Raw genomic sequence first — 17,507 nt, 5'->3', positions numbered from 1 at the left:
GGAGTACAGAGAGGCGGGCGGCGGAGAGGAGCGCTGCCATGGCGGAGGCCGCCATCCTGCGGGTGCGGCACTGCGGTGCTGACATCTTCTGCCGCCGCTCACCGCCGCGCTGCCCTGCCTGCGGCCGCCCCCTGCGCGGCGCCGGGCTGCCTGCTGCCCCCCTCCGCCTCCCCAGCCCCTTCCGCTGTGGCCACCGCCAGCCCCACGCCTTCCTACTCCGGCCCACCGCCGGCACCTTCCTCGGGTAGGGCCCGCGGGGAGGTGGCGGCTACCCCTGCGCTCCGGGGGGGGGGGGGGGGGGGGGCGGGGCGGGGCGGCCAGTCACCCACCCGGGAGCCGCACGGCGCCAGCCGCGGGGCCAGGCCCGGGGAGAAGGCAACTTTCGCCTCGTTGCTGGGTTGGCGGCCCCGCAGCCCCCCGCCAAGCGCCGGGGCCGTAATACCGGCCGGAAGACGGTGTAAGTCCTCATCAAAGCCGTCTTCCTCTTCCCATCAAATGCCTCTTCCAGGTCTGAGGGAGGTAGGGCGAGGATGTTGCTCACGGGGACGAGCACTGCTTGCATCCATCGCCACCACTCCTGTTTGTCTTTCAGAGGATACGACGGGAAATCTGATCTTCATGTTGGAATAACCAATAGCAACGGTAAAAAGAACTTTGCTTTACAAACCCCTGCTCCTCTCCCGTACCTTGTAGCTGGACTTCGTGCCCAGTTCAGCTTTTCCCCCCTCCGCCTGAGGCGATCCAAACTGTGCGACAGTTATTTTAGAGCCACCTCTGCCATGGGGACAATGCCTGCTACGTGCTAAAAAAGCAGGCTGCAACATCTAAACAGCTGGTGCTGTGCTGCTGAGGAATGCATGCTTCCTCAGCGTGCTGCAGGTATTGGCACTGGGAGCTTAGCTGCTCACTACAAAAAGAGAGTATCAAGTGAAGATCAAAAACATCTTGAGTCCAAGAATTTATCCCGCCTTGCAGCAGCGAGCACACAGAGCTTCAAATCAAAGCCATGCACCACTTCTCACACGGCACAGAACGGAATGGACAGGTGACTTATATTCCTGATAAGGGAAATAAACAGCTAGGCAGCAGATGACTTTAAAGAAGTTACAGGGAATTTTGACCTAAACACAGCTTTTGCTAATTCTAAAAATACCTCTAATTAACAAACAAACATTTAAAAAGCCACATTAAAAATCCTACCAGGTTCTCCTAAAGTAGCACCACCTTGCAAAATCTCAGTTCAGATGTTTATTTACTATAAAGACAGTCTAATTCGGTTGTTTAAAAAAGAAGCCTGGTTGTCCTTAAGTTGCTTTCATTATCAAAAGACATGTGAAATACATTGTAAAAAAAAAAAAAAAAAAAGAGGACGGGGTTTTGATAAATTTTCTTGAATCATTTTCTACTCTCTAGCCACAGAAGGCCACTGATGGAAAGCTAAGGTATAGCTAGTCTAGGAAAGAATGGCAGTATGGAAAACTAGCAGCAGCCTTCATCACTTAAAAAAAAAAAGATGTGGATCTGATGCCCCAGTGCCACCTGACAGTCTGTTGCTCCTTGTTTTCAGGCGTGGTGTATCACTACAATGAAGAGGGCATCCACAGAGCTGAAAGGGGATGGGAGCAGTGCATTAGTATCCCACTAGTACAGCCAGACATGTTTGGGCTTCTTCAGCAGTGGGACCAGCTCCTCAAGGAGTTTTCTGTGGGAGAGGCCTGGCTTCCTCACAGGTACGTAGTTCAAAAGCTGGATGCAACAGGAGGTTTTAGTCTGGGATGCTAAATTGGGCTGTTTTGTTTTGGACCCTGTGAGGCCTGTGGTTCATTTGGAGCCTCGCTCCTCAGCACACACGTTTCTAACAAACTAGTCTGAACCACGCTGTCAGGCTGTCTTGAAACCTACTGGCCTTGCTGAACAGAAAGAGAGTATTTTTAAGTTGTAAGTAACAAACTCATCTGCTGGAATGTAAAAGCTCTAAAATAAGAGATCATTTTAGGGAAGGTTTCTTCAGCATCAAAAGAATTTTGTGAAAAGAACAGTTCAATAAAAGATTACCTTTGAAAGTATGCTGCTGAGTACAAAAGTAGAAAAGTCCAGGCACAATTCCGTAATCACTTCTAGGTTTCAACAGTTTTAGGCGTATTTGTATTTACACACTGACCATGCCGACAGGATTCTTGCCCAGACCATACATCCAGATGACTTCTTTGTTGTTGATCAGAAATGGGAAACAGGGTCAGGCTCATTTCCAGCTCTTCCAGCTGGTCTGTAACATTGCTTAGAAATACATAAAGACTTCCATGTATTTTGAATTAAACCAGCATGTTCCAACGAGAACGTTCAGTTCTTCGTAGCTTTCCTTGAAGTTAAGGCCCGACGACAGCATTACAAGTGGGCAGCCCAGCTAGAACATGCTCTGCCACATCACCAGCTGGCTGGTGGCAGAGCAGCCTGCTCTCCAGGAAAACACCAGGCCTTGAGCTGCTCACCAGGAACCGTACACGTAACAAACAGCCTGCTGAAGCACAGTGCAGTGACGTCTAAGTTAATGAACGTAGATGTCATCTTATATGAAAGAAAAACCCCATCAAATCAAAAGGTTTTAGCAATTCTGTATGTGCTTGACTATAAAATTTCAGAGATAGTTTAGTATCTCCCTAACACCAGGAGATGAAAGAATTTAACCTAGAATGGAATTTTCAAATGTCTATGGAACTTGTAAAGCTGACAGGATTTGTGTCTCCCTGATAGTCTGGCAGTTCCCAGTGCCATCTCCAGTGGCTACTCCACCTACCCAGTAAATGCTTCCATACTTGCAGTACTGGCACAGATTGTTGCCAATGGCAGTTCTACTGGCACACCGTATAGCAACTGTTATCAGCCTAATTGTGATAGGGTTTACTTGGGTTTAAGTGCGCTGCCAAGTCAGTGCCACACCGACAGAAGTGCAGGTGGTGGCACACGATGAACGTTGCTGCTGCAGGAAGAAGTTTTCAAGATAACACAGTAACAATACATGGAAGAGCAAAGGTTAACAAGGTAGAAGCCAAAGAAGTATAAAAAAAAATTCATGACTGTAAAGTCTGCAGCCTTCTTTTCTGTTTGTTTGGCAGTTTTTTGTTGGGTTTTTTTTTTTGTTCCCCATGCTCGCAGTTTCTAGTATCCCCGGCTGGTAAGTACAACCTGCAATGAATCAAATATATTTAAGTACCAGTATTAAAGGAAGGTGGCAATAGTTCTTGGAGAGCATGCACTTCCTTATTTCACGTAGTAAAAGGTTCCTGTGTGCACAGTAACTAACAGATTAGTGCTAACTCTTACTAATGAGATGCTTTCCCTAGGTACCAAGAACATGACCACAACTGCTACACATTTGCACTGGCATTCATTAACAGCGTACTGACCGCACAAGGAAAACGGCAAATGACTAAAAGTGAATTTACAGAGATGTTTGTGATCCCACAGATGAAGAAAGCTTCTAAATACATTACTCTGCATCGGGAGCTAACAGCTAACGAGTTCTATATTGCACCCCTTCCTGAACAACAGAAACAGCACTGAAAATAACAAGTTGCTCTATTAAAACATCTACAATGTGCAACGGGAACAGGCAGTCATAAGACCTCGAATCTCAGGGTTTGCGGTACATGATCTACTTAATGTATTTAAAAACACTATTAACTTTACACACTAAGCTGGATCTCCTGGAAGGATCAAGAAACTGAACTTGTGCATTTGAATGAAGTAACATACATACCATGTACACACTACAGAAAATTTCTATGGGAACTACTCACATGGAAAAATGTTTTCCTATTTACGTTCACTATGTCCTCTTTTCTGCCAAGACATCTCATACTAGAAGTCATAACTGCTGTGTAATCAAGGGTTTTAACAGAGGAACTGTGGCCACCTAAGCTGTAACAAACCAAAATGTTTTTTTCCTGTCACATTTGTTTACCGATGAGTGAAAAAAAAGGGAATTTGTGCTTGTGTGCTGCTGAAATCCAGAGTCTATGACATAATGCAGATTCACCACATACATTATTTTCCTTTACTTTAATTACTAATAATTCTAACAAATAAATCCAGCCTTTTTCCCCAAAACATTTCTTTTCCAATTCTTCTTTACATTTTGCACATTTACTCTTCAAACCAAGACAGATGCTTAGTATTAAAAAATGGTAATTTAGTGTCTGTATCTGTTAATACCTGTAATAAGCAAAAGACTCCTCAGGATTTATCTTGGGGTTAAAACTTTAGAACTTAACAAGAAGAAATATAAGTTAAAAGAAATTAAAAAGATCCTCCAAACAGCACTTTTACCTATGGTGCATTACACAGAAGTGTATGCTGAGGTCAAAATTCTGCAGTCCACAATTTTATGCAATTTCACTTTATTTAATTACATTCTAGTTTAAGAAAATTCCGCTTTTTTTCCCTGCAAAGCAAGCTGGCTTTAGTCTAGATGTAGGTCCTATTTTCTCAAAGATGGAGCAGTAATCATAAATGATTTGGGGTTTGTCCACACCTAGCTTACACTTCTGAATGCATAAGCTGCATTAACTCTGCCCCCTCAATGCTCTCTGGCTGCACACACCACGCTTCACACACTCCCCCCACCCATGTTCTTCCACCTGTCACTAAATTCTAAGTTATGGCTCCTTTAAAAGCATACTCAAAACCCACTTCAGAGACAAACAGCTTGAAATGCACCATTGGGCTGCTGTGAGAGACCTGCTGCCTGCCTGCCTGCTCCCAGTGTGGGTCAGCTCTCTTCAGCTAGGATGTGACTCACTAACACAAGTGCTGAGATTCTGAGTGAATCAGAATCCACACTTAAATGAAGTACTGCATTTTAATTGGTAAACAAATACCATGGCAAGTATCAGTGCTATGGTACAACTGTCTAATACAAGTTATTTGATACAACAGTCCTGAAACACGAAGTACAGTCATCTGCAGCTAGAAACTGAACACCTTGCCTTGCACAATCAACAGATGCCTACCTGTTCCGCTTGAAAATCTTAATTGCATAATAGCTTTTTCATTTTACATCTTTACAGTAGAAGTCATATTAAATGAAAGCAAAGACTAGAAGATCTTCCACTTTGAGTTGCATATCGTTTCCTGCGTTCATGGCATGGCTTTACAATCTCAACCGCCTAAGTGAACAAGACTGTGGGGTTTGTGTCTGGTGGGAACAGTCCCAGTTGACAGAATTTTTACCAGCCCTGGAAAATGCCCTGCGACCAGGAGGCAAACCCGCTTTTACAGTGAATGAAAACAGCACAGAGAAAACCCAGAACTGTCATTGTCACCAGCTGTAATGTATCCTGACAGTTGTAGTGGATGTGTTCTCTCACAGTGTGGGGGGGATAAAAATCTTAACAGCTCGGTGAAGCAACAAAGCCCATTGTTCAAACATTAAGATGGAATTCAAATGCCTGAATCTAAAGCAGCAGTACTTACAATGCAGTGTAGTTGATGCTTAAACCTCCCAGCTCTACTTTACAGACAGCTGAATGCCTGCTGGGTTGGTTGGCTGGTTTGTTTTCCAAACGTGGCTTAGCAATGGTAACCATCATATTTAGGAACCTGCAATCTAGATGATGAAATCTTAACAAGAAACTTAGAAAATAGCAGGCACTGAACTGCTCAGCGCTGTCCTACACCTCACTCCATACAAAACACAGCAGCGTCTCCCTGTCTGTTTTACAACATATGATAGGCCAGAGCAGAGAGAGCTATGAGTGCACTATGAAAAATAAATGTATAGTCTGCTGTAGCTGCCAGATAAAAGAGAAGAACGCAGTGATGAAACTGAGACCTATACTTGCCAAGCCAGAGAGACCAACTGCCTCTCACTAGCTCAGCAAATCTTCATTATTTTCTGCACAGTAACCCATTTTCAACAAAAGTAAAGCTACTAACCAGTGGTCAGGGCATCTTGCTGTCATGGGGCACAATTAGGCCCTTGCTTTCACAGAGGAATCTTATGCTGCAAATCCCAAGGGAAGAAAGGCATCTTACTCAAATGGGGAAGGGTGCCTAACATCCAACTTTGCCGTTAGACCCCATAATTAATTTAAATCCTTGCACATTCTGGGAAGAGTTCCTCAATTCTGAGCAGTGCTTGTGAAAATAAGCCACTAAATTCCAGGGTCTAGGCACCTAACAGCAACGTGTTACAATGCTCAGTGCTGCAGCAACCAAATCTCTCCACAAATCCGAGTTTCTGCAACTTCATCAGGCTGTGAAATCAGGTCTCGTTGAAGAAGAATGGTACCACAGGTATCCCCCACAGGTTATTTGACTCGCTGTAATCACTGTAAACTCGAGGACTACCTCGTTTAAGTCCTCATTTCTGAAGAAATGTAGGACCCTGTGCTGCACTACAGAATGAAGTTAGCCTTCCAGTTCCCAAGTTCAACTCTGAAGAACCTGTGAGGTATTCCCAGAAAATGGTTTGATCACTCATTGCTTCAGCTGTCAGGCAGGCACTCGGTTTTGGACTTCAGTGGCTCTGCAGGCTCTAGTGCCTATTCAGCACTAATGCCTGGATCTGTCAGAATATTAAAAATACCGTGACTAATCACTGCAGTCTACCCCCACTCAAACATACACAGCTGTTAAGTTTTAAAGATTTAAACAAGTATTTTGAGTTGGGACACAGCTTTAATTTTTTCCCCTTCATATGCATTATTATAGTTCAGTTATGTTTTTCAATACAACATTCTCTCCAGTAAACAGGATATACCTAATTTTAAATAGCATTTATACATACCAACTGAATATCTTGATAGAAACTGTTCTGAGGCAATGGTTCATCATGATCAGGTAAACAACAAGAGGTGGTTTTAAAAAAATAAGTTTTTCCTATACAGTCAGTTAAAGTTCATCTTGCTCACTACGCTCACGGGAAGAAACCCAACGAGTTACAATCAGTTCCTGAAATAAAACACAGCAATTACTATGGACAGAGAAAAAAAAAAAGCTACAGATAATCAGTGAGGGATGGGGACTAAGCCTTTATCAAACTGACATCCATTATGTGACCATTGAGAAATTTTAGTAGATGACTCCATGCGTTCCTGAAGCAAGCTGGTCTCTCACACATTTTTCTCCCTTCATTTTCAAACATACGTGAACCTTACAGTCTCTATAGGCATCCCATTTCTCCGTGCAAACACTTACGTTCACAGTAGCAGCAACGTTAAAATTTAGACTAGAAGATCTGAAGTCTTTAGAGAGCCTGCAATGCACTTCTCTTGCCTTGGGGCACCAAGGAATCTAGTTATTTTATTGCAGCTCTGCGTGTAAAACCAACACATACTAAGAGCGAGCATCACCACCTCCAGGGGGCTCTGACACCTAGCTGTCCAGCTGCCGTGAGGCAAAGCTACACAGGCAAAGGAGAGAAGTAATACTCACCTGCACCTTTATTCTTTTCATACATTCTGGTGTCGACATCTCTTTTTCAGTCATGTCAGATGGTCTAATCAAATAGCATAACATAAGTTCCTGTTGGTAAACAGAAAACATGAATACGTGAAGTTCAACCGATTTCCTTCTATACAAGTTTTAGATTAATTAGAAACACAGATACCAAGTTTCCTGCAAAATGTCTTCAGGAAACCAAGTTGGGGAGAGCTGTGTAACAGGTGTAACTCATTTTCCTTATCAAAGCATAATACTGCTACAAGATAAACTAGAATCAGAACATCACACCTGAGCACGATGGCTGTGAGCACGGAAGCACTATGTCTGAGGCTCTATGACAAGAGAAGATCTTTCAGAAACTTTCAGTTTCACTGTTCAACAGAAAATCCTGGTAGATGGAGAGGACTTAAAAACAAGTGGCAAGCAAGAAAGAAGTGTCACGTGAGTCTCTGCTGTTCGTCATGCAACGTTTAACGTTCCTACAGGTGACAGAAGTTTAATAAGCTTCTTCCAGAATTCATCTGGACACTGACAAAGGGAACTCCTGTTTGCCCGCAGCCAACTAGAAACACAAGGGTTCTCTTTCCAGCCTCACTCCAACTCCCTGTTCTTTGGAACTAAAGTGTACATTTATCATCGTAAAGCTGTTTTAAAACTAGCATCTTACGCTTACCTTAGAAGCATTAACAGTTGTTCTGTTCAACCCAGACAAGGACTTCCAGCTGAGTGGTCTGCGAAGAGAACCTTCAAAATTATCATCAACTAATTCAGCAATGACAGAGTAACTGGAAAACAAAGCAAATCGGACAATTCACATAAGGAAAATTACCATTTTAGGAAGATCATGAAACTCTAGAATTAGAGCCTAAAAACTGGCATTAAACAATACGCCACCACGCAGTAAGCAAGTTGTGAAACTGAAGTCTCTTTCTACTAGGAAAAGAGGAGAAAAGATGAAGTTGTGAGTATGCTCACTGGCACTTTCCCTCCCCACTCTTCTGCTGACGTTTGTAGCGTTCTCTTATGAATGCCAATCTGACATTTATCACCAATTTACTATCTATATTTACAGCTAATGAATAAAGACAACTATCATCCCTTTAAAGATTTTACTCCCAAATTACAGAAATTATCATACATTTTTAAAAATCAGTATTACTAAATCACATTACTTTCCTGAGTGCATTCATCATATGAGTGCTAAATATGCTCATTGCAACCTTTAATTTTTAATATCTTACTACTGTCACACGAATTCAATGAAATTGTGTTATTTAGTATCTCTGCTAAAAGGACTTTTGCATTCCCAGTACGGATGCATCTGGCAAAGTATTTTGAGTGAAGAATATGTGCTTAACCAGTGAAGATACTAAATTTGTGTGAGAGAAATTTACTAATTTGAAACTAAGAAATTAGACAGAAACACGAGCTTCAAACCTTGCATGACAGAAGGGGGGGCCTTTTCGATACAGCACTGAAATGAAAGAGAAACACCTTAGTTAGATAATTAGATAGTTTCCATCTGAGTTTAATACCGGGGTCGGTATATATTTTGAAATGTTTTGTAAGTTTTAATTACACAAAACGAAACTTCAACACTTTTGAATTCCGATCAGCATTAAGTTGTCCCAGCAAGTAGGGAGAGAGGGAAGAGATAAAAAATGCAGAGGAGCAGCAGGGTAGTGACAGGTAAAAGATAAGGCAGAGGAGTGGAAGGACAGTTAGCAATTGGTGTGGGAAGAAGTTTAGGATGGTATTTTTCTGCAACAGACTCATGATTTTAACACTGTATTTGCAACAGAAGTTGAGCCACTGGAGTACAAGATCACAATAAGCCATCGAGTTTCTGTTCCAAGCAAGCGTTTTGCACAAGTTCTAGGAGAGGCACAGGGCACAGGTCTTACATCCTGCCCACCAGACCCACTAAAAGTTCCTTCTTTATGCAAGTGTACACAAGACTCACAGCAGCTGGACTGCCATAACGGAGTGAAATGGTTGCATTTCCCATCTTTTTTGTCATGAGCTTATAAGAGGGGACTTCTTGTAACTAGTGCAGCTTTTCTTATACAGCTCGCTAGCACAGACCCTGCCAGGAAAAGGATGAGCAGCACCGCATTCCAGCGAGAACCATGATTTGCAGATTATCCATTATAAGCAACTGTGGTAACATCAGCTCTAAGGTACTGCCAAAGAAGCAGCAGCTAGAGGAGCTCAGGAGTAAGGCAGAACTCCCATTAGCCTTAAGCTAAACCACTTCCTTTGGCACAAATCAAAAGGCAGTGATCTGCTAAACAAATAATCCAGGCCAGAACACAAATGAAGGGTCAACAAACAAGTATCGATTTCACGTACACATCAGGTGATCAATAGCAGAACCCCATCTCCAGCCCAGGGTACTAAGAACAGTGATACTGAATTCAGCCAAACCTACACACTGATCTAAAGGACTAGCTCAGCACAACCTTGACATACTCAAAATACCCAAATGCCCAAGTTATATAACTGCACCAGCAGTATTAAAACACCGGCTGGTTTGCATGCATACATTAAAAAATATCTCCTTTTATGCACATTTTCTTGTAATGACAGGCATTACTGAACTGTTCCTGTTGATGTGAGCTGAATGTAGTTCTTGAACTAGTTAACAAGGGATTATAGACACTACTAGTTCTTTCTGTAAGATTAAAAACTCTACTATTAAGAAACAAGAAAGTCCCTTCCCCCTGCCCGCCCCCCCCCCAAAAAACCCATACAGAGAAACAGTCTTAGCAGCAAGCTCAGCAAAGTCCAGCTCCCATTAAACAGGATGAATAATGAGATGCACAGACATTGATGTGAACGGGGACCTAGATGCAAACCTGCTGTTCCAGAGACTGTCATGTTAATGCTGCAGAAGATGTGTTTATAAGGGGATAAAGAAACTTGGGAAGGGAATTTCAGTGCAATCCTGTATTAATGATGAACCTCATGAAGCAAACCAACAGGCCTTTCAAGCTATCTCTTCAGCTACTGGATATGTGATGTCATTTTCCACTCACATCCTAACTTCACTGCTAACCCATAGTCTAGCCAAAAACATCCTCTGCCAACTGCAGGTACTAAAGCCTGCTCTAGTCATGCAGCTCCTCATCGCTGAATTCACCTCTGGTACCGAGTCTTGCACTACCTGAAAAGAAGTCAGTTGCAGATGATTCCATTTTTTGCAGGAAGGTACTCACGGAGATCAGTTCCGTACTTCAGTCCGACTTTGGGGACCCAGCCCTTACTGCGAAAGTAGTGATATGCCATGTAGGTGGTTTTAAAATCAGGCTTCACTTCACTGAAAAGTTCCCACAGCTTCAAAATAGTCAGGGGCTCCTGAAAATCACAAAGGCATTAATGTGACTATATCAGTATTAAGCAGCTACAGAATACTGTGTGTAGTAGAGCAATACAGCCAAATACCGAACATCACAGACTACTGCAAAAAGCATGAACTTTGGGCAATAAAACACGGAATCTCTAAATATGAGACAGAAATCTTTTGCTCCATTTAGTGGGTGGTTTTTTTTTAGCATTTCACAATCAGGCCCATAATGCCCTTGTTTAAAGGAAAACCTGATAGATCTTAAACTAGAAGCATAGGTTTCAATTATTTTGTCATTACATTAACAGTAGCTTGATATAGTTTAATGCTTAAAATGCCAAGGAATTCTCCTGTTTCAGGAAAGAGAGACTATTCACCATATTATTCCTCCCATACTTGCTTTCCCCACATTTACCACTTAAGTTACAATAAAAATCTTCCTCTGCAGAAAGACTGCGCTTAACTATATTTGCCTTAACATAAAAATTTCAGACACAGAAATATCATTATTTATGTGAAAAACTTCCTAATTACTCTTTTTGCTATTTCCTCTTTCAGAATTAACAGCATAAAAACCCCTGCCATAGTAGGTAAAAATTTCAGACCAAATATCCAAACTAATGGTATCCCCAGTAATCAAAAATTAATCCAATCTCTTACCTCACTATAAAAAATACTTAAACACCCCAAAGCATACACCAAGAAAAAAGCCTGAAAAAATAAACAGAATAAGTTTAGCCGATAGCTAGACTCTTCCTGTAGTTTATATTCCATGCAAGAACAAAGGCTCAAAGTAATTTCATACAAGAATCCTAATGTCATCAAGAAAAACAAGTTGCCTGTAAGTTTCCTTTGAGATTAGTCTTCATGGCCTTTACATTTCACAGACACAGCCCTACGAAAGATCTATGCACGTGCTGTAGACTCTTGAAGGCACGGTGTTAAAACTAACACACGCGAATATATTTAGAAGCAGCACCGTCGAAGCAGGATTTATATAAATGTTATATTCCTGGTATTTCTATACTTAAGTCCTATCACTGTTCTCTGTCAGTGGGATTATTCATCTAAAGTGACTGGGATTGGACCCTACAGATTTTTTTAAAACATATCACGTAATTATCACAGGTTATTATGTTTAATGACTAAGACAATACAAATACTCAGGAGACGCACAAAAACCCCGCACTTCAGAAACGGGTTTTAAATTGTGTCGCAACATAGATTAATGGTGACTTTTCAGATTAAAAGTAAAACAACTTGTACTGTACTTGAAACATACCTCTTCCAAGCTGAGTTGTAAATACTCAAAAATCCTAAATGGATTTCTTCTGCATACTAGTTTTTCCTTCTTGACAAGCTACAAGAAAAATTTACTATATTACTAAAACTAAACTGGAAAAAATTCTGAATTCTGAAAATAGCACTGATGATATAATTTTTCTAAAAGATTAGGATATGCTTTATCCTTACATTTTCTTGCGCATGAGCAGAGTCATCTTCAGGGCATAAGCTACCTTCTTCTTCCTCTTGCACCAATACATATTCTGGAGCACATTCTTTTGGCTTGATCATGTCACAGGATCTTTGCTCAGTGCTCTCCTTAGCCTTGCAGTCACAAGGCACGAGAAAATCATGCTTCTGGCAAAACACTTCAGCCATCTGTTCCAAGTCACCTCGTTCCTGCTCTGTAGAGCCACACGTGGCCACAGGATCAAACACTGGGTTTCCTTCCAAACAAACTTTCTTGTAGCCTTCTTTCTGATTCTCAGGACTTAGGGCTACTACATTTCCAGTATCTGTAGAAAATTGTCTGGAAAGTTCTGTATTTTCTGTATTTGGGCCCATTCTGTTGCAACTATTACTGGTTTGTTCAGCTCCATCCTCTTCCAAAAACGGCAGCTCAAGAGGTTTAGTGTAATTTTCAAGAATTTTGGTAACCGAGCAGTCATCAAATCCTTGCTCTTGCAAAATACTTTTAGTCCACTGAACATGACACTGGTACCTAGTAAACAAGTAAAATAAATGAGAAGTTCTAGGGTATTACATCCTTTAACTAACATCATAAAAACAAGCATCTTCAGAAAAAGAAGATTCAGCACAGTTCACAGACCAAATTTGAACACACCCCCCAAGAACTGTGATGCAAAGCACAACACGCACAACGTAACAGGACTCCAGTCTTCAGGAAACTGCAGACATTACCAAACATCAAGATTCTGTACTTTCTTTGGCTTTGTTTTGCCTTTTACATTTCTGTGGCCACAAACACTTTACCAAAGGTTGCACAAGAACCACGCACTGAAGACTACTGCTATACAGTTTCAAGAAGCAAGAACTTCACCAGGCAAAAAAATCCTTTCTCCCATGGAAGCCTTAAGCCTGAATTCCCTGCAAAAACATCTTGGTATCAGAGCTGGCATGATTAAAATATGCAAAAAGACTTTGCATATAGATCTTTCACACACTTCATCTATTACACAGTTAACTACCGAGAGCAGTACCTTTACTTTTGAAATAGCAATGGCACAGCAAGAACACAAGCATAAAAATCTTGAGCAGAAACTACCTTCAGTTTTAACCAAAACCCTCACAACCCTGAGAAATAACAATAATCCTATCAGTGAGAAAGTACCTGAAAGCTACTAATATTTCTAGTATTTTTCAATTATCATAGAGTTTTTAGTGTCCCTTTATTTCTCCTTGGAGGGCAAGATTAATATCCAGTCAAAGACAGGCATCTTTGTTCTGTGAAAGTTAGCTTTCAGGTAGCTGAGTGCAGCTGTCCGTATTCAAACCTGGACAACTCTAGTACAATAGTCTTTTATTTCCCCAAACAAAATCCTAACACAGCAATTACAGACCAGGTAATGAAGACCTGCAAAGACAATTAAATGCAAATTGCACGTGTCAACACAAAATCTAAGTCCCTCTGAAGTCTCATAATAAAGCTACATAATTCAGTGCTGCACTTTTTGTTATAAAGAATAGTCTCCTCTTTGTCCTATGATTTAATTACCGTATAATTTTCACTTACAGATCTCCGAAACAGATCATGATGCACCTTCTGCACCAATGTAATGACACTTTTCAGCTGTATTTGCTGACACGTGAAGCAGTCACAAAGTAGAATGACAAGTGTTTCTGCAAGCAGTAGTAACTGTAGTAGCAGGCATATTGCTACTGTTTGCCTTACCTAAAGTTGAGGACTGAAGGAGCATAACTTTTAAATGTAAGTAAAAGTTAAATTTTTTTAAAGTTATCATAGGGCTAAAGCAAAGTAACTAACTTGCACACTCTTACAGTCAGTTCGTATACTATTTAAGCAGAACAAAATAAATACGTGGTCCAACACTCTGTATTCTTAAGTGTACAAGTTAGCAATGTCAGTAGAGACTTCAAAAAAAAAGCCAACAAAACATTTATGTACTATAAAAGTTCCAAGAGCTGCTCCAGCCCATGCTGTATTAATTCAATAAGGAATTGGGAAAGTTACTTTAAATAGCCTGCGCCCAGAAACTCCTCTCTCTCCTCCTCAGCTGAAGAATAAGTTTATTATGGTTGATATTATTATTAATTAATTACCCACACTACTCTGCATGCACTCAATCTTGGCTTCTACTCAACAGTTAATACATGCAAGCTTACAAGAAGATCCATGCTGAGTAACACCCACTCAATTTTATTTTTCTAATGTGATTTATAAATGAAACACAAAAGAAATACAAGCAAGTCATCAGCATCTATACAGCCAACTATTTGAAAACCAGTAAGATAAAACATAAGATAGAATCATCTGTTTTCTAAAAAACCAAGAATAAAGTAATATGAATTAACTTACTTTTTGGATGTAATTATAGGCATGTTTATGTTAGCACCTGTATAAAGAAAAATCATACACTGTTTCACCAATATAAAAATGTTTTCATGTGATTTTGAGCACTGAGGCCTGATATTTACCCACATTTTCAATCCTCTATGCCTCTTTGGTCCAACTTGTAATCAAGAAGGACACAGCAGAACTAGAAAATGTACAGAGGTAACGAAGACTGAACGCCCTGCACAAGCAGAACTACTGAATACACTGTTTTTCTCGAGCCTGTAAAAAGTCAGTCTTTCTATAAACAACCAAGAGCAGACCAGGCATAACTGGCTATAAGCAGATTAAAAATTTCACACATCCTTGCCTTGTGATTTCATGGAATCTACAGATTAAAACCAAGAAAAACTGCACAGTTATAGGAAGAAAAGTTCAAGGATGATACCTTTACGCAGGGACTTCCTAAGCCACAAATCAGGCCTAGGGAGCTACTGACCTATGGTTCCTGCTCCTGTGTTTTTCCTAGGGATCTGGTACTGGCCATCATCAGAGACAAGGCAGGGGGGCAGAGAGATCCCTGGTCTGACCCAGCAGAGAGATTAGCTTTCTGCGTGTAAGTTATAAACGCCTACCTTCAACAAGTGAAGAAAAGTACCATCACAATAGTGATGGAAGCACAAATGGGCACAATTTACCTTGCCACTTAGCAACCAGTGAAGGATCTGAAATGCTGTACACTGGTCGACTTCTTGAAAGGACACCTTTTCCAAAATAGCCCTTCAAAGAAAAGGAAAAATCCTTATTATATCATCGGATAAAAATGACCATTTTTCCAAATATAAAATGTTGACAGCCAAGATCAGCTGAAAAAAACACTGAAACTCTGCAGCATTTAAGCTACGCCTAAAGCTTGTTGCTTAGCTTCTGGTAACTAGTTCAATATTGAGCACCTGCACTCAAAGATTTAACCAGGGGAGAGTGTTGGGTCTTTTTCCACAATTTTAAATATTCATCAGTCAGCATCTCCAAGTCGACTTTTGAAGGCGGACACAGAAGAAAACACCTGTGTGTCAATGCTGTGACAATGTACAATAGAAGAGAGATGGATAAACCTACTGCGTAAGAATGGTGGTGAAATGGTACTTGGACTAAGAAGCTCAATGTGACTTATTTTACTCAGGAAGAAGTCACTCTGAGGTTAAAAGAATGATACAAGCATTTATAAACCCTTAATAAACCATTAATATTCCAGCCTCCTGAACTTTAAAAACAATAAAATGCTTTTGCAAGGTTGCATAAAATGTTGAAAGGACAAATAAACATAAAAACCATGAAGTCTTTGCAGCTGTTTTTTAGCTCACATCACTTCATTCCAAAATTGGCTGGGGCAAAAATTAAATACTTTTCACATTTGATACAGCATATAAGTTTTGTGTGGCTTTCAGGAAAGAAAGGAGATAAGGAGAACTACTGGAGACTGAAGGGGAAGGAATACATAAAGGCAGTCAGATTTTAACAAGTATTATGCTCTACCTATGTCTAAACCACTAAGAATACAGCACAAACAGGGTACAGCACCTTGTTATAAAGCCATTCAATATCTTCAGGGTTCCTCACAATAACATTGTTGTTCATGATTTCTGCCTGGCATATTCTGAAAGCCTTCCCACCTACATCCACAGGAAAGGGAGACTCATATAAGTCAAAAATTCTTCTTTTCCTTCTCGGGGGATGGAAAACTGCTTCTGCCATTTCCAAATATTAATGTTTCCTCCTAAAAAGTGGAAACAAAACGTGTAATGTTCAGGAGTTAAAACTCACCCATTTTTACATGTTTCAGCAATATTCCTCTCTCAATAGCAAATCAGTAATAAACCCTACAGTATAATCTAAGTTTAATTCTGTAACTGTTATGCCAGATGAACATGAGCGGTGATTTGCTAGTGTTATCTGTTAATCTTTTTCTCTTGGGCACTCACCTGAAGACCAGGTAGGGACAGTTCTCAGCCAAGAGTTTATAAAGTAAACTTAAGTTGGAAGGTGAGCGCATAAACTGCGGAAAACGTTTCAAGAATAAAACAGACGAATAAGCAGAAACCACAGCACACAACTGCCTAAATATAAACTGTTTTGAATAACGACGGGAGCGAATTCTGAAGAGCAGCGCCTGGCAGGTTTCTCTTCCTGGAACAGTGGGGCGCGGACGGAGCAGGGGGGCAGAGGACAGGGCACCTTCGCCGTCGGACGGCACCACCGGGGAGGGGTCTGCGAGACCATCCCACGACCCGCCCCAGGCCGGCCACTAGCTCTGCAGGCGCCTAGCGCAGGAACCGCCTTCGCACAGCCGGGCCCGTCCCCGGCAGCATAACCGAGACCCACACCTCCGCCCGCCCGCGGAAGCAGGCCCGGGGCCGGCAACGCGGCGCCTCACCCCCGGGCGGCCTCAACCCTGTTCCGGCAGCCCCGCCCGGGCCGAGGCGCCGGGGAGCCGGGCGGCGAGCGGGGCACCCCGGCCTGGCACCGCGGCCACCGGACGGCCACGGGCCGGGCGCGGCCGCTCGCCCGTCGCCATAGCAACCGCGCGCCTCACGCACCCCTGACCGCCGCAGGAGGAGGAAGCCGCGCGCTGGCGGGCGGGCAGCGCCGAGAGACCCCGCCCCGCGCCTGCGCACCGAGCCGCCGGGCGGGTGCGGCCGCGCCCCGCTGGCGGCCCGGGCGGGAGGACGGCGGAGGGAGGGGCGCTGCCATGGCTGGGCGGAGGGGGGGAGGGGGGGGGGGGGGCGGCTGGCTGAGGGGTAGCTCACGCCCGGGGTGCCAGCAGGGGCAGCCGGGCAGCGTGCGGAGAGATGGGCCGGCCCCGGGCTCCCGGCTGCGGGACGGGCCTCGGGTGAGAGCGGC

At 42.5% G+C, this 17,507-nt stretch overlaps 2 protein-coding genes across 3 annotated transcripts; one reads left to right on the top strand and one right to left on the bottom strand.

Annotated features, from left to right (window-relative positions):
- Positions 1–38: 38 nt before the first annotated feature.
- On the top strand, positions 39–4,025 carry MKRN2OS (MKRN2 opposite strand). Its single transcript, XM_086470318.1, has 4 exons — positions 39–244; positions 593–642; positions 1,568–1,730; positions 3,342–4,025. Exons 1-4 carry the CDS (start codon positions 39–41, stop codon positions 3,559–3,561), a joined length of 639 nt encoding a protein of 212 aa, XP_086326444.1. The 3' UTR covers positions 3,562–4,025.
- A 2,838-nt stretch (positions 4,026–6,863) lies between these two features.
- TSEN2 (tRNA splicing endonuclease subunit 2) lies at positions 6,864–16,361 on the bottom strand. 2 transcript variants are annotated; one of them, XM_086470266.1, is made up of 12 exons: positions 16,188–16,361; positions 15,305–15,386; positions 14,631–14,667; positions 12,429–12,794; positions 12,263–12,374; positions 12,072–12,149; positions 11,450–11,500; positions 10,662–10,800; positions 8,881–8,917; positions 8,117–8,228; positions 7,435–7,524; positions 6,864–6,951 (listed from the first exon to the last, which is right to left on the bottom strand). In XM_086470266.1, the coding sequence occupies exons 1-12, from the start codon at positions 16,359–16,361 to the stop codon at positions 6,892–6,894; spliced, it is 1,338 nt and encodes a 445-aa protein (XP_086326392.1). In that variant the 3' UTR covers positions 6,864–6,891. The 2 variants fall into 2 exon arrangements, with proteins under 2 accessions (XP_086326392.1, XP_009957139.1); XM_009958837.2 differs by having other exon boundaries at positions 12,263–12,794.
- Between the last annotated feature and the right edge of the window lie 1,146 nt (positions 16,362–17,507).

This window comes from Leptosomus discolor, chromosome 9 (assembly GCF_034619465.1).
Source record: "Leptosomus discolor isolate bLepDis1 chromosome 9, bLepDis1.hap2, whole genome shotgun sequence".
NCBI lineage: Eukaryota > Metazoa > Chordata > Aves > Leptosomiformes > Leptosomidae > Leptosomus > Leptosomus discolor.
The sequence above is the reverse complement of the archived record's forward strand: the minus strand, read 5'-3'. Positions and strand labels throughout refer to the sequence as shown.

What these genes read in the sequence shown, in the direction of transcription:
- MKRN2OS (XM_086470318.1), top strand. Translation starts at nt 39, where the DNA reads ATGGCGGAGGCCGCCATCCTGCGGGTGCGGCACTGCGGTGCTGACATC. An exon ending in TGGAATAACCAATAGCAACG is followed by an intron (nt 643 to 1,567) that starts GTAAAAAGAACT and finishes CCTTGTTTTCAG; the next exon opens with GCGTGGTGTATCACTACAAT. An exon ending in GAGGCCTGGCTTCCTCACAG is followed by an intron (nt 1,731 to 3,341) that starts GTACGTAGTTCA and finishes TGCTTTCCCTAG; the next exon opens with GTACCAAGAACATGACCACA.
- TSEN2 (XM_009958837.2), bottom strand. Translation starts at nt 16,361, where the DNA reads ATGGCAGAAGCAGTTTTCCATCCCCCGAGAAGGAAAAGAAGAATTTTT. An exon ending in CTGCTCATGCGCAAGAAAAT is followed by an intron (nt 12,150 to 12,262) that starts GTAAGGATAAAG and finishes TTTTTCTTGTAG; the next exon opens with CTTGTCAAGAAGGAAAAACT. An exon ending in GAAGTACGGAACTGATCTCC is followed by an intron (nt 8,918 to 10,661) that starts GTGAGTACCTTC and finishes CTTTCATTTCAG; the next exon opens with TGCTGTATCGAAAAGGCCCC.